The sequence below is a fragment of the Cariama cristata genome, unplaced genomic scaffold, assembly GCF_000690535.1.
Source record: "Cariama cristata isolate BGI_N322 unplaced genomic scaffold, ASM69053v1 scaffold22629, whole genome shotgun sequence".
Lineage (NCBI taxonomy): Eukaryota > Metazoa > Chordata > Aves > Cariamiformes > Cariamidae > Cariama > Cariama cristata.
The window spans coordinates 90,849-105,455 of NW_009634403.1; the positions used below are offsets into that span (position 1 = coordinate 90,849).

At 35.8% G+C, this 14,607-nt stretch overlaps 1 protein-coding gene across 1 annotated transcript in view; it reads right to left on the minus strand.

Moving 5' to 3' along the window:
• ARMC4 (armadillo repeat containing 4) overlaps positions 1–14,160 on the minus strand; it is an 87,254-nt gene extending 73,094 nt beyond the window's left edge. Inside the window, exons 1-8 of the mRNA XM_009707150.1 lie at positions 13,912–14,160; positions 12,042–12,199; positions 10,481–10,676; positions 9,790–9,896; positions 9,206–9,342; positions 8,060–8,176; positions 5,139–5,326; positions 2,900–3,044 (exon numbers count right to left, since the gene is read on the minus strand). Coding sequence (XP_009705452.1) covers positions 2,900–3,044; positions 5,139–5,326; positions 8,060–8,176; positions 9,206–9,342; positions 9,790–9,896; positions 10,481–10,676; positions 12,042–12,199; positions 13,912–14,135 — 1,272 coding nt within the window. The 5' untranslated portion in view covers positions 14,136–14,160. The remainder of the gene's footprint in view (positions 1–2,899; positions 3,045–5,138; positions 5,327–8,059; positions 8,177–9,205; positions 9,343–9,789; positions 9,897–10,480; positions 10,677–12,041; positions 12,200–13,911) is intronic.
• Positions 14,161–14,607: the final 447 nt, after the last annotated feature.

Below are 14,607 nucleotides of genomic sequence, written 5' to 3' on the forward strand. Positions count from 1 at the left end.
ATTTTCACATGTAAAATGTAGTCATTCCTCTGGAAATCTAATACTTGACAAACACTACTTCAATAAATAATATGAAATCTGAAGCAGGCTCTCCTGAGTGAATCTCACTGTTAACATCAACAGAGGACTTCATTCCAATTTTATCTACTCTAGCCCCAAAAGATGCCTAACACAATGCCGTCACCAAGCTCACTGATCTACCTTTGCTGCTTGTTCTTAAGTTGATAGGGAGATATGGCAAGAGCACACATGCTCTACCTTCTGTCTCACAGCCCTGCGAATCCTGAAGGTAGGTCAAGAAGCCAAACCACAGAAGCAGCTGCTTCCCAGTGGAGCAATTCCAACAAAAGAAAGGAGGGGGAATGGAGAAGGGCAAAAAGTCAGAAGGGAATTTCCCCTGCACTGGAATTTTCTCTCCATGAAGAAGTATACAAATACAGAGCCTACAGGTGCAATCCACAGGATCTAGCAAGTTTGCTTTACACAGGAAACAACCGTCTTTTTACGTTTTAATGACAATCTAACCTTAGTATAAAAACTAGGTATCTTTCAGGTGTTATGGAAGTTTTGTGTTTGCAAATTGATCTTTTATAGAGTCTTGCTGAATTGTGATTCACATTTACTTTAGCAGACATTCAAAAAATGGTTGCACCTATAAAAATATTATCTTTTCTAACTTGGTATCTCAAACATCTATTAAGGCATTTTATTAAATTTTTAAGATGTGCAAACGATGTATACAACCTTTGAAGACACACAAGCCCTCTGAAATTTATGCTTCTATATAAATATGCTTGTAGATACTTATATATCACAGTCACAAATTTATATTCTCTTACGTTGCATGTGTCATGAACACTTGCCTACATGAACAACAAAAATGCCAAAAAATCTCCTAAGTCTGGCCAGAAGTGCAGTATTTATAGTTGAATTAGAATGAATTCCATCTGCAAGCTAAAGTAGCACTCCATCAATAAAACATTTCAACCACTGTCTGTGGTATGGCACTGAGGCATCTCTTTTCAGCTTTATCTGACACTAGGGATTTCTTACTTTACGTAGCTAAGAATCAACAGAGAACTATTTTAAGTATATCTTCAACTACTTTGTTGAATTTATATCTAATTTAAAGAACTATTGGAAGACTTGGGTGTGCATGAATAAGCAAGTATACATTTGATTTTTTTTTTCATATTATGAAATTTTGTATTATAAACACTTCTTAACAGGTATTCACAATTTGATCAAAAATGCTCCCCTTTCTTTTTTTAGTTCTACGCTATTAAGTAATTTTGCTTGTTGACAGATGGAACAAAACATACCCACTTCTAAAACAGAGGATCACAAAAAATATATTTTCCTATTTCCCATTCTCACTCTTCATTCAGAATAGTTTCATTCAAGTGTAGATATGTTTCAGCATTGAATCAAGTCCAATACTAAAATCTAAGCATGACTATATGAAGGATCTAGAGAGGAAAGGGAGTTTGAGAATTATGCAAGCAGGAGAGAAGAGCCTTGTCAGTAAAGAGGGTGGTCCATAAATGGGCCAATGAAAAGATTTCTGGGAGTTCATCAACCATAATGAATTCCAAGTATCCTCTCCAGGAGGACCTTGGGTCTTTACTAAAACATAGCATGGTTATTTCTCTGAGCTCTCAGAAAAGTACAAAGAGGTAGTCCGTCAGACGGACAGAAGCAAGGTATTAGTAGACTGAAAGATTTGAAAACACCACCTTGAACTGCAATTATATGAAAATAGAAACAATTGTATCATGCAAAATACATATATTGTGTGTTCAGCATTAGCGGATAGCTGAAGAAGTTGCGTGCTGAATGTTACACCAGATTATACTTGCAAAGAGTTATTTGAGCACAGACAAATGGTAAGAATATAGGTGTCCAACCTAGAAAAGATAAGGCACAAAGAATTGTAGAAAGACTTGTATTATCCATGCTTTTCTGTGTCTCTTTGGCTACAACCACTAGCATAGGTCCCACATATACAAACTGAGAACAAGCAGTCTGAGTGCACTGAAAACTGTTTAAACTCTTCTACAATGGTTAAAGGACTGGAAAGAGCCAAAGCTTTGCTTATTTCTCACAAGCATTTCTGCTGTACCAAATGCCAGCACCATCATTTTATCAGTCAGATGTGTAGCTGTACTCAGAAAACCAAATAAATCACTGCTTTTATTAGTAACTTACAGTACATAAATTCCAGTACAAACTTGTAAAGGAATTTCTTGCGAGGGAAAAACATAATTAGTTCTAGAGTCTTCCAGAATAGTAGAGGGTTGTTGGTCTTTTTACGCGTTTCAGACACACACAGAATTCTAAACATCTATATTTATACGTTCCAAAAAATTTTCAACAAGTCTGTGTAAAAAACCTTTTTTTTTGTTTTAGAGGATGCCTGTTTATCATACATTTTCTTGTCCACTAACAGCATCAATCCAGACACAAGACCACATTAGAATTACTTCAGTCATGCATTAATCATCGTTGATGAAAGACTTTAGGCAAGTATTCAGTTTTAATAAAAACTCTTGAAAGTTATTATCCACATAAAGAAATATCTTGGAAGGCTTCACCCAAAAAGCAAAACAGAAACCCAATAATTAATAAAGAAATTACACCATCTTAAGTTTTAAATAGCACCGAACAGACATTTAATCTGAGGGTCTATATAAGCCAAAAATAACAGATAAAAAAATGCAAGAGAAATGGGTGCATAATAGGAAAGTCCACAGTTCCAGGATTCGAACACATGAGATAGCAGGGCTATTCTAAAATACATGGAAGGTGGAAAGGATGAGGAGCTGGTCTGGTGTCCTCAGAGGTAGAAGGTAAAGAGTAGCTTTTTTTAAAAAAAAATTTATCAACACTTCTTATTTACCTTTAAATATTTCGCAAGTTTCTGAATCCCCCAGTATTCTGATGGCAAATCGGTGTTTGCTTCCTGATGACGTACAGGCTGTTCTTCATCTTCCTCAGTCTCTGAGGAAGTTTCACTAACATCTTCAAACCTGCTTGATGTTTTACTAAAAATAAATAAACAGCATCACCCATTTTAAACAGCTATAAACTAATATGAACAAACACATTTTAAACAGGTATGAAAATGCTGCCTAATAACAGAATTAGAAAAATATAATTGACATTACCGAATTCTAAGTATAGTGATAATTACTGTAGATATGGAAAATAAAAAAAAAAAATTGAAGAAAGAAAAATAAGTAACACATACCATTTTGAACCTGGTTGTATTTTAATAGATTCTGAAGAAATGCCAGTGGCTTTCTTTTTGATCTTCAGAGACACAGTAATACTTTTCCCTTCTTCTTCAGTATCTTTTCTTGCCGCCTTGTCACTAAAATATTTGGTTTTATTAAAAAAAAAATTATTATATATATACATAGAACCAAAAAGGTATGCTTGGACAAATAGTGAGTCAGTACATATGAGCCTATGGACCTACATAATAAACTTCATTAAAAAGAAAGTAAGCTATGTCTTAACTGACTAATTATATAGTGGAATATTAGAAAAATTATATTATGTTGACCTGTATGTGATACAAGAACAAAGAATGAGTATATGCAGACAGACTACAGGTGCATTTATCCTAAGATACCATCTCCAACCATGACCAATAGCAGCTATCTAGGTAACAGTAGAAGAACAATGGAAGAACACAGAAATTATTTTTTCCAGAATATTCTTCAGGAAATGGTGAATCAGGGAACTCCCGATCATCCTTGCATTAACAATTTTGGATGGATTTTTCTTCCATGAATGTGTCTGTTGCTTTTTGAACTCACATAAACAAATGGCCTCTACCATCCTGTGACAAAGAATGTGAGAGCTTAGCCATGTGCTGTATGAAGAAGTCTCTCCCTTTGTTCTGAACTGGTCTCACTGGCTCATTTTCATTTGATGCCCTTTATTCTTGTATTAGAACAGATAGTGACTATCTGTTCTCTATTTACCATCTCCAGTCACGATTTTCTGTATCTGTCTTATTGTCCCCCAGTCACCTTTTTTCCAGGCAGAAGAGTTCTAGTCTGCCTAGTTCTTCCACACACTGAGCTGTTCCATAGCTTTGATCATTCTGAATACAATATAGCTTGCTTTCCTCATATTCCAAGAAGACTCCTAGGCCTAGTTAGGCACAATCTCTGGTGCTTTTTTTGTCCCTAATTTACAATGCTGTGAAAACAAAATGTCCTGTCAAGCCTGCGCTGGTCATTCTATCACAGTCACAGCAATAAAAGAGAATACTACTCATGATTATAGCCAATTTCACTACATCTAGACTCTAACAATGAGCGTGAAAAAAGATAAGATCTTGTCCCTGGAAAAACACATTTTTTTAACTGATGACTGTAGGTCACATCCAAAATCTCTTAAAATGTTTTTTTGCAACATGTCATATTGGCAGACTTGAGAAGATACTGACTTTTTTTTGTAGGATGGCAACCAAAGCCTTTCCTTCACATATTCTTCTTCCTCCCTTAACACAAAATGAGGAAACATGAAATCAGAACAGAGTTCTGATTTCAGAAGACAAATCCAACAATATCCAATATACGTATACTCTATTTTTGCTAGTCCAAACTTTGAGATAATCTCATTAGTGAAGACTGTTGCTAAGCAGAGCTAGAAAAGTGGCTCATATAATATGAAATCATTAAAAATTGGTAGTATAAGTAAGAGTCATCCTCATTTTCCCTCCTGGACCCCTTTTGCCTCCCTCAGAAAGTATGCTTTAGATTAGATTGTCTAGTCTGTCTTTCTTTAAAGGGCATTTTACACCAAAAATATGATATCACAATCCTGGAGAACCAGTACTGCAGATGGTTGCAAGGTATTTTTCTGCCTTGCTGTGGAAATGTTGTATCATCAAAGTTGTTGCATGACAGAAGAAAACTGAAAAATCTCTTCGGTAATCCATACTCTCTTCTTAGAAATTAACACGTAGTAAATTCTGTTTTATTGCTCCTAACTTAAGATAATAATGCAAATCTATAACACGCAGTCCAATCATTAGCACAATTTAGAGAGATCTAGAGGAAAATTGAATTATAAAGATAACTACTTATCTGTGGGAAGAAGAAAGCCCAGTATTCCTCCACTTCATAGATGATTCTAATTTTTTCTTGTCAATGGATCTCCTTATTGCTGCAGAACGCTTCACTTTCTCACATACATTCTTTTCTGTAAAATCATAAAGGTTCTCGGATTGGCCAGAGACCTTAGCATCAACTACTTCCATGTGCTGATAATCCTTCTCGTATGTTGGTTCTAAATAAAAGGTTGGTTCCTAATAAAAGGAGATATGGTTTGTCAGTCATATTGCTATATGAATAATACATATTAAAACAACAAGTTATAAGCACAATTTCAGGATGTTGTCCTTAAAAATTGTATGTATTAAATGTAGAATTGGATTATAAGCATAAAATCAGATTTCCTTTAAAAGAATGAAACATTAATCTGGAAAGAAGCTGTTACCATGTGCAAATTAGTTTTTGAAATAAATTAACTAGCTAAATTTGGAACTTCCTGAACATACTTGAATATTGGGTGTTGTTCCATTTTTAATATGTTAAATAATTTGTGACACAAGCACTTTTATAAAACCTAATTGCAAATGAATTTTAAGATCTCAGATTGCAAAGTCAGTCATTCTGCTTTCAGTGGATCATTTATATAAAAAATATTTCCTTGCATAAAGGATTTACAAAAAATTCCCACAAAAAAATGACAAACGTTAAACTGAAAATGGGCTATGATAAACTGCTAGACTTCAGTTCCAAGTAATTTAATTTCATATAGTTTAGAATTAATATAAACACATTCCATTTCAGTTTTCTCATCTTCTGTCTCTCAGGACAAAACATTCTTGAACAAGTCACATACAAGAACGGAGTTGAGTGGCACCTACTAATCCTTCAGCTACCTGTGTCTAGTACCATGGCTGATCAAAAATATCCAGAACAGAAAGGACTCTTGTCAACTCTTATTCTCTATTGGAACATACTTAATTTTTACAGGAAAGACAGCACACAATCTATTATTATTATTATTATTATTATTATTATTATTATTGCAGCTGTCACTACCAGATAGGTGAAGACATTCCTTTCTGTATCTGATTCAAGGCAGCTTTAAGGAGATTGTCACAGTATGGTCTGTTTTTGACTAGTCCCTGACGTGAGTCAGCGGTTCCAGGCTTGCTGAACCATTTGTCTAATCATAAACTAACTCATGCTAATTCTCTCATTTTGAAAATATGCTCTAGACAAGACAATTTAACACATGAAAAACTAGACAAATCACAAGGGAACTGATGCTGTAGCTTGACCAGCTAAGCACTTGTTAAAAAGTGTATTTCCTACAGCACTGTATGCCAACGCAGCAATTCTAAATGTTAGCTTAAACAACGCCAAGAAGATATTATAAAAATTAATTGGTTTTGCAATACATGTGTACGTAATGAGCTTTCTGAAGCTCCCCTCAGAAAATAAATCAAAACTATTTCCAGTCATAATTTATTTAATGTAGGCAATCTAGGAAATACAGCTTTTATCTACTTCCAGAGTTCTAGAGTAGAGATTTTCCCTCAAATACAAATGCTCTGCAGCTCTACAGTATTAACTTGTTTAAATTCTAGTTTTAGAATGCAGAATGTGCTAAACCAGCTCTTCAGCAAGGCAATACGATATGATATTCCTAAATCATTAAAATGGCATAATTTACACTCTTCAGTACAAACTTATTTACACAGGGAATACTAAGTGATTTATATGACAACTGAAGGAAAATAGGACAAATTCTTATTCAAGTCTTATTTAATGAGTGGACACATTTCTTGAATAGCTACAATATCTTTATAAGAGCAGAAAACCAGTAAAGAAAGGTGTATTATCTCTATGATCGATATTAACATTAATCTATATTAACATTTAGAACTGCAAAAAATTATTAAAATATTACCATATTCTACCTTTCATGACCATCAAATGAAGCCAAATCATCTTGAAAATACATTAAACCAGTAATTATTTCTAAAAACATTAATATATTGTCACATTTATGAAATATAAACCGATGTATAGATATAACATTAAAAATATACTTGCCTATGGGATAAATAAAATACATTTTGGAACTTATTGCACTTTCAAACAGAATAACTTAAAAATTTAATTCCATTACTGTTAATATAAGCTACTGTATTTATGTGTACAACTTGAAATGCTCTGTTCTTTCAGAACTGTCAAATATCTGTATCTGAAAAAAACCACAACCCTACATCCCAGAAAATCAGAACTAAAAGATAAGAAAATTTCCCTGTTAATTACTTCCTTCTTGCAATAATTAAAATTTCAGATAAATAACCACAATAAAACTTTGACAGGTTTTAGCCTGTAAGGAATTTTACCACCAAGTTATTAATCTGTTATAAAGACACTAGAAATCTGAAAATAGAGTTTTTACCAGGAATGATGAAACATCCAGGCGCTCTGTGATTCTAGCTAATATAGATTTCTGAATAAAAGCCAAAACACTTGCACTTTACAGTGGCTGAAGCAACACATAATGTGTAAGCTGGATGCTTAACTCAGCTCTATATTTAAATCAGGCAGTTCTCATAAAAAAGTTGGGCTATTATTTATATTTGCGTTATAAAGAATGAGGATAAAAATTTAAGTGGTTCTGATCACAGAAAAATATTGTCATAAAAAGTTGACCTTTTCCATAAGGATATCATATTTTCTTGCTTTAATATTTCCAGTGCTCCATAAAGAGTAACATCAGAAGATGAGCAAAACTTTGTATGCAAAATTAGAAGCTGACCTCACATGTTAGGTTGAACCTCATAATAAGGTATGATAGAACAATACACAAATAGTGTATCCTTCATTTAATCACAGATTTATCTTTGATAAAGAACATAAATGTTCATCCAGGTTTATAATCTAATTCTTACCAATGTACAATGTATATTTGTCCAAAATAGAATATACACCCAGTATCAGGAAATACATACCTGTTTAGCCATATTTTCTACAAATCTAGGCGATCTCTCCCTTAAAAATGTGGCAATATCTTTATATACATCACTTTTTCTTTCATAGTCAATGTCATTTTTACCCTTTAGCTGACCCTTAAAAAAAGAATAAATTTAAAATTATTAATAGTATTGCTTTACACCGGTAATTTAATCCGCATCATAAAATCATGCTAAAGAGCAGAGAGGTCATACTGTAATGAATTAGGTACAGAAGTCTCATGCTCAGCAGACTCCATCAAACTTCAGTAATGCTTTGTAAAGATGTATGGATCATCTCCATGGATTCCAACAGATAATCATGATGGTACATTAGAATTGTGCAAGTAATTACTATCAGTTAATTGTACTGTGTGTAGTTCCACTGAGAAGGATTTATGTCTTATGGCAAACAACCAAGTAAATATGACCTTCCAGTGCAGTATGGCAGATCTCTAAAAGGATCAGAAAATAACGTGACCTGACTAGCCTAAGCTTTACAAGCTTCATCCATTAAAAACGTGCTAACTCAAAATTTCCCGGATTTTTTAACTCTTAGGAAATCAATTTGTGGAGTTAGGCCTGATGGACATCAGTCTCTCTTCAAAATGAATGTAAGAACTCTAGTCACTGCTTAACACACATAAGGGACTATTATGCCTAAATAAAACCTATCTGTAAGGAAAGAGGTGACCAAAATGAAAAGTAGAAGAGATAAATAATTTCTAAAAAGCTGCCACTGAAAGGAGAAAGAACTGCTTATCATTTATAACCAAAAGCAAGCTATATTAGCCACACAAAATATTACACCTCATATCAAGACCAATGAGGCACTAGAGAGGCATCTAGTTCCACAGTACCTTTACATAGGAATAGCGTGAAGGACTGTTAGGGCACGTTTAAAGACTAAACAAACACTGCTAGCAAAGAGTACAGAATACACTCCTAGTATAAAACTTAAAGAAAAAGCACTCAAAACATATGGGAAAACTAGCATACATTTATTACTGTGTCTTCTCCTTCTGTACGAATAAACTAGCTCTGCAGGTCTTACAGCCTCAATACCACTACCTTAAACCTGACTGATTTCTGACTTTAGCACATAAAAATATTCATTACTGCATGGTATCCTTCATTAATACTTACTCCATTTAAAAACACTCCTGCTGTGCTGCAAGTGATATACAAAGGATCAGTGTCATGTGGTTTGATGACTAAGTAACAAATTTCTCCATGCACTTGTCTCCAGGGAGGAGCTCGGCATCCATTAGAGAACATGTAATCTGTAATCAATTAGCATTAGTGTTTTTCTCCAGTTTAAAAGTATTTTTTAATAGTTATGATTGATGATTAATATAACATGTATACAAATCAAATTCCCAAAACAACACCTTACTCTTAGGAATTCATACTGTTTAGAATTAATCATGTAAAGCTCTATGACCCATGTCCTGATCCAGCCAAGGATTGCAACTGTGCTTAGCACTTTCAGGATCAGTTCAATTCCTCCACTTCCACTGAATTTATTCATATAATTGGAGATTATTTCTATAAGTAAACACTGAAGAACAACATTTCATATCTGAAAATACTTTTTATTTTACTTTATAATTTTTAAATAGAAATAAACACTTTAAATTTATTACTGAAATCAATTTAGCAAATTTCACACAGAAGTCAAATACTTTAATAAGGGTATATATAAACGTGAGACATGATCAGATCTGGACCTGATGTATATTCCAGTGATTCCAGTACTGTATCTTCTCCTTTCCCAGAGAAATTCTTAAGAAGATTCACTTCACTATTTATAGCAGCTGGATTTAGTCTTATGTCTCTGCAATTAACAGAAAATGGTCTAAAATGTATTCATCAAAAGGATGTACTCAGAGAAATGAAAAGCAAATATTAAATGACTTTTTTCTTTTACATTGAGTTTTAATAGTAGCAACAAAAATCTGGAAATGGGTCATCTTCCATCGTTTTTCTTAATTTTATCTGTTAGTTTAGTGAAATTTTAGTTCCATAGCTAATATGAAGTCCTTGTAACTATGAAACAGACTCAATGTAATACTTAACATGCGTGCATGAAGAAACAAACATTTGCTTGAAAATATTTAATTGTAACTTTGTTGTTTATACAAATGACTTCAATTTGCTACCAAAATGCAAACAATGCAAAACATATGCAATAAAAACACCACATGCACGGGCACACATTTGCATACCCACACCTACAGCAAAATCTTCAGGAAAAAAAATGTTTTTTTCAATAACTTAGTGAACAGTGAAAGTTATTTCAATAAATTTCTTTATGTCACATCAAAAGCAGATGTTGTGGGTTGAAATCAATCTGATTCGACAATAAAACAAAAAGACACACTGGCTGACACGCTTAGCTTCCATTTGAAATGCACTTACTGTGAAATGTGTTTCAAAGAACTATTAAGCAGCTGAAAATCCAGCTGATGAAGACGAAGAGAGATTTGCATTTTCATCTCTGTTTCAGGGTCATCATCTTTTTCCACTTTGTCAAGTAAATGCAACATGGACATATCTTCTCCTTCAACAGTCCCATATTCAGGGCCAAGAATTTTCACTATAGGATCTCTGTTAGCTGTAAACATGAAACAGAATCATACAATGTGATACTATGTTAAATATGATTAGGTAAGACAAACACTTTTTATTTCAATTGCTGAATAATTTTCATGCTATTAATTTACAATAAGAACTTTAATAATGTGCATAGTTATTAATCAAATATTACTGTATGATACGTTCTTTCATATCGCTCTTATAATTTGAAATGCACTTTTAAAAATATGAAAACATTAAGAATAAAAAGAAATTTTTCATAACAACAACATTGCTTTTCACAACAAAGATTAATTCAACCAAGAGGTGAATATTAAATATTTTCCTTTATCAACAGCCCCTTTTCCAGAAAATATGCCTGGCCGAGCACCAAAACAGGAAATCAATGGGTTTAACTCAGCAAAATTGATCATTTTACAAATACAATTTAGTGTTAAATAACATCTTTCAAGTTTTCCAGCAGCATTTCCAATGGCCCTATTACTTCCTCAGCTATGCCAGCTGTTCTTTTTGGTAAACAGTGACATAACTGCATGTCAATGGGTTTTACAAAAACATTTTGCTCTGTTCCTTCAAATGAAGTCCCATGCATCTGTGAATGCCTCTGTGTGATACCCTGTCCGTATTACTCTCCCATATTATCCATGGTTGATCATGATCAGTGACAGAACCCTGGATTAGATGGATCTGAAGTTTGATCCAGTATGAGCATTTATATTTCAGTATTGCAGATGGAATTTCTACTCATATTACCAAAGAATATTACTGATCTCTTCTACCTCCAATGAGAGGAGGATATCCAGTTTGGCGTATCAAGGGTCTTCTTGTCAGTTTGAAAATCTAGGACTTGAATATGACACAGTAGAAGTACTTACATTTTAAAAGCCATTGTGAGAAGAACCTGGAAGTGCTCACTATGAACCTTGTGCAGGTAAGAATGTCTTAAGCATGTAAGTTTTTCTTTGGATAATTTTTAAGGATGTAACATTTTAGAAGAGGATTAAACTACAAACATAGGAAAAACTGCTGTTAGCCTCCAATAAGACTTTCTTTTTCAGAAATTTAAACCTACTGCCTGTTGCAATAGCTGGGGTATTACTCAGTATAAATGAATTTGTATATGAGATTCCACAGTTTTATTTTAACTTTATTCCAGATTTCTCTGTTATTGTTTTCTGTGAAAATAAAAGAAGAAATAGAAATTTCATTAAGTTCTGGATCAGCACATTTAGGCACCTTCAGGCACCTTCATGAATGAACACCTTCTCATATACTTAAAATGAAGGCATGCCTTTCTTTCTTCACGTTTCATAAACACGACTTGAAGGAGAAGACAAACTTTTTCAGAGAGAGGAAAGATGAAAAAAAAAAGAAGAAAGGAAACCTTCGAGGCATGTCTGTACTTCCTGTAACTTTTTTTCCATAGCAATTTGTAGCAAACGGGACAGCTGGTCAAAACTGCGAACTCTGAGAGTTGATGCTGTGAGGAGAAGCAATGGTTGGCCATCTTTATCTTTGGCTTCAGACTGAACAGTTGCTGCACTAGAAAAATTAAATTGTCTCTTTTTAAAATAAGAACTTTACAGAAAATTTCAGAGAAGAATCTTGAATGTTATTCAAACTTCACATGCTAAAGCATATGCAATTTCTTTAAACTGTATTTCAGAAAACTTCTGAGGTAAACCAATTTATTCACTGTAAATCAGCAGGTGCATGCTCGAAGGAGGTTGTGACCCCATGGAGAGCCCACACTGGAGCAGAGTCCTGGCAGGACCCGTGGACCCGTGGAGAGAGAGGAGCCCAGGCTGGAGCAGGTTTGCTGGCCGGTCTTGTGACCTCGCAGGGGACGCAGGCTGGAGCAGTCTGTGCCTGAAGGGCTGCACCCCGGGGAAGGGACCCACGCTAGAGCAGTTCATGAAGAACTGCAACCCGTGGCAAGGGCTCATGTTGGACAAGTTCATGGAGGACTACCTCCCATGGGAGGGACCCCAAGCTGGAGCAGGGGAAGAGTGTGAGGAGGAGGGCCCATCAGAGACAACGCATCATGAACTAACTGCAATCCTCATTCCCCATCCCCCTGTGCTGCTCAGAGGTGATGAGGTAGAGAAAATCGGGAGTGAAGTTGAGCTCGGGAAGAAGAGAGGGATGGGGGGAAGGTGTTTTAAAATTTGGTTTTGTTTCTCATTATCCTACTCTGACTTTTGATTGGCAATAAATTAAATTAATTTCTGTGAGTCGGGTCTCGTTTGCCCATGACAGTAAGCGGTGAGTGATCTCTCCCTGTCCTTATCTCAACCCATGAGCCTTTCATCATATTCTTCTCCCCTGTCCAGCTGAGGAAGGGAGTCATAGAGCAGCTTTGGTGGGCACCTGGTGCCCAGTCAGGGTCAACCCACCACACTGGAGCCGCCTGAAGGGCTGCACCCCGGGGAAGGGACCCACGCTAGAGCAGTTCATGAAGAACTGCAACCCGTGGCAAGGGCTCATGTTGGACAAGTTCATGGAGGACTACCTCCCATGGGAGGGACCCCAAGCTGGAGCAGGGGAAGAGTGTGAGGAGGAGGGCCCATCAGAGACAACGCATCATGAACTAACTGCAATCCTCATTCCCCATCCCCCTGTGCTGCTCAGAGGTGATGAGGTAGAGAAAATCGGGAGTGAAGTTGAGCTCGGGAAGAAGAGAGGGATGGGGGGAAGGTGTTTTAAAATTTGGTTTTGTTTCTCATTATCCTACTCTGACTTTTGATTGGCAATAAATTAAATTAATTTCTGTGAGTCGGGTCTCGTTTGCCCATGACAGTAAGCGGTGAGTGATCTCTCCCTGTCCTTATCTCAACCCATGAGCCTTTCATCATATTCTTCTCCCCTGTCCAGCTGAGGAAGGGAGTCATAGAGCAGCTTTGGTGGGCACCTGGTGCCCAGTCAGGGTCAACCCACCACACTGGAGCCACTCCTAACACTAACAGAAATCACAGGGTTAATCACTGTTAGACGCATGTTGTAAAAAGTTTTAGGAATAGACAGTGCAAGTTGTATAAATCACTAATTAAATAGGTCTGTATCACACCAAGACAGAGTAGTCTCAAACTCTCAAAAACTTCTACAAATGTTAACTCAAATTTTCAATACATATTAGTTAAAAAACCACTCATTTCAGCCTCCCAAATACACTAAGGCTTTCTTTATGCTAAATGAGCACAGTTTTGCTTTGTAGTTCACCTTCAACATTTCAAAACGCTGCAATTCAGACTTACCTGATCTCATAACCCTCTCCAAATACTGAACAGCCCAATTCTGTTTTCCACTCAAGGGGCTCTCTGAAGACAAATGCTGCTTCCTGAGGATGTCTAGTGCTGAAGTCCTCCACAAACTTAATAATTTGATTTAAAAGAGATTCATTCAAAGGGGTGATTTCAAGTGTGCCAGTTCCAGAACCAGCAGCAGTCCACTGAGCTGCTCTTGCCAACGCTGCTCCCATGGTCTCAACGAGTACCAAAGGTGTACACCTTAGCAAGGAAATGTAGTCAGAGAATGACCAAACTGAGCTCTCAAACGATAAATGCAATACGCTGCGGCAGCTATAACTTGAAATAAACATATTTAGGAATGACTGGATTCTTTTCACTCATTTAAATTGTGGAAGTTGGGAAGGGGCAATTGAGGAAGACAACTCGCAAATTTTAAAGAAATAGGAAAATGAGGTGAAAACACAGGTTTTTTTCATCTTAATTAATTCCTGGTGCTATTTGAAACTCAGGGAGCTGACAGCAGAAGGCCTCTGTTGTGGCTGTACTAAAAGGCTCTCAGGTTCTCCTTGTAAAGTTGATGCCACTGTTAAAACCGGTATAAGCAGGCAGGTAAACACATACAACCCCTAGCAATGATTCCCCCTCCCCCGACACTTTCTTTAAATGGAGGAAAAGAGGAATGTCAGACCTGCCCGTCCCGTC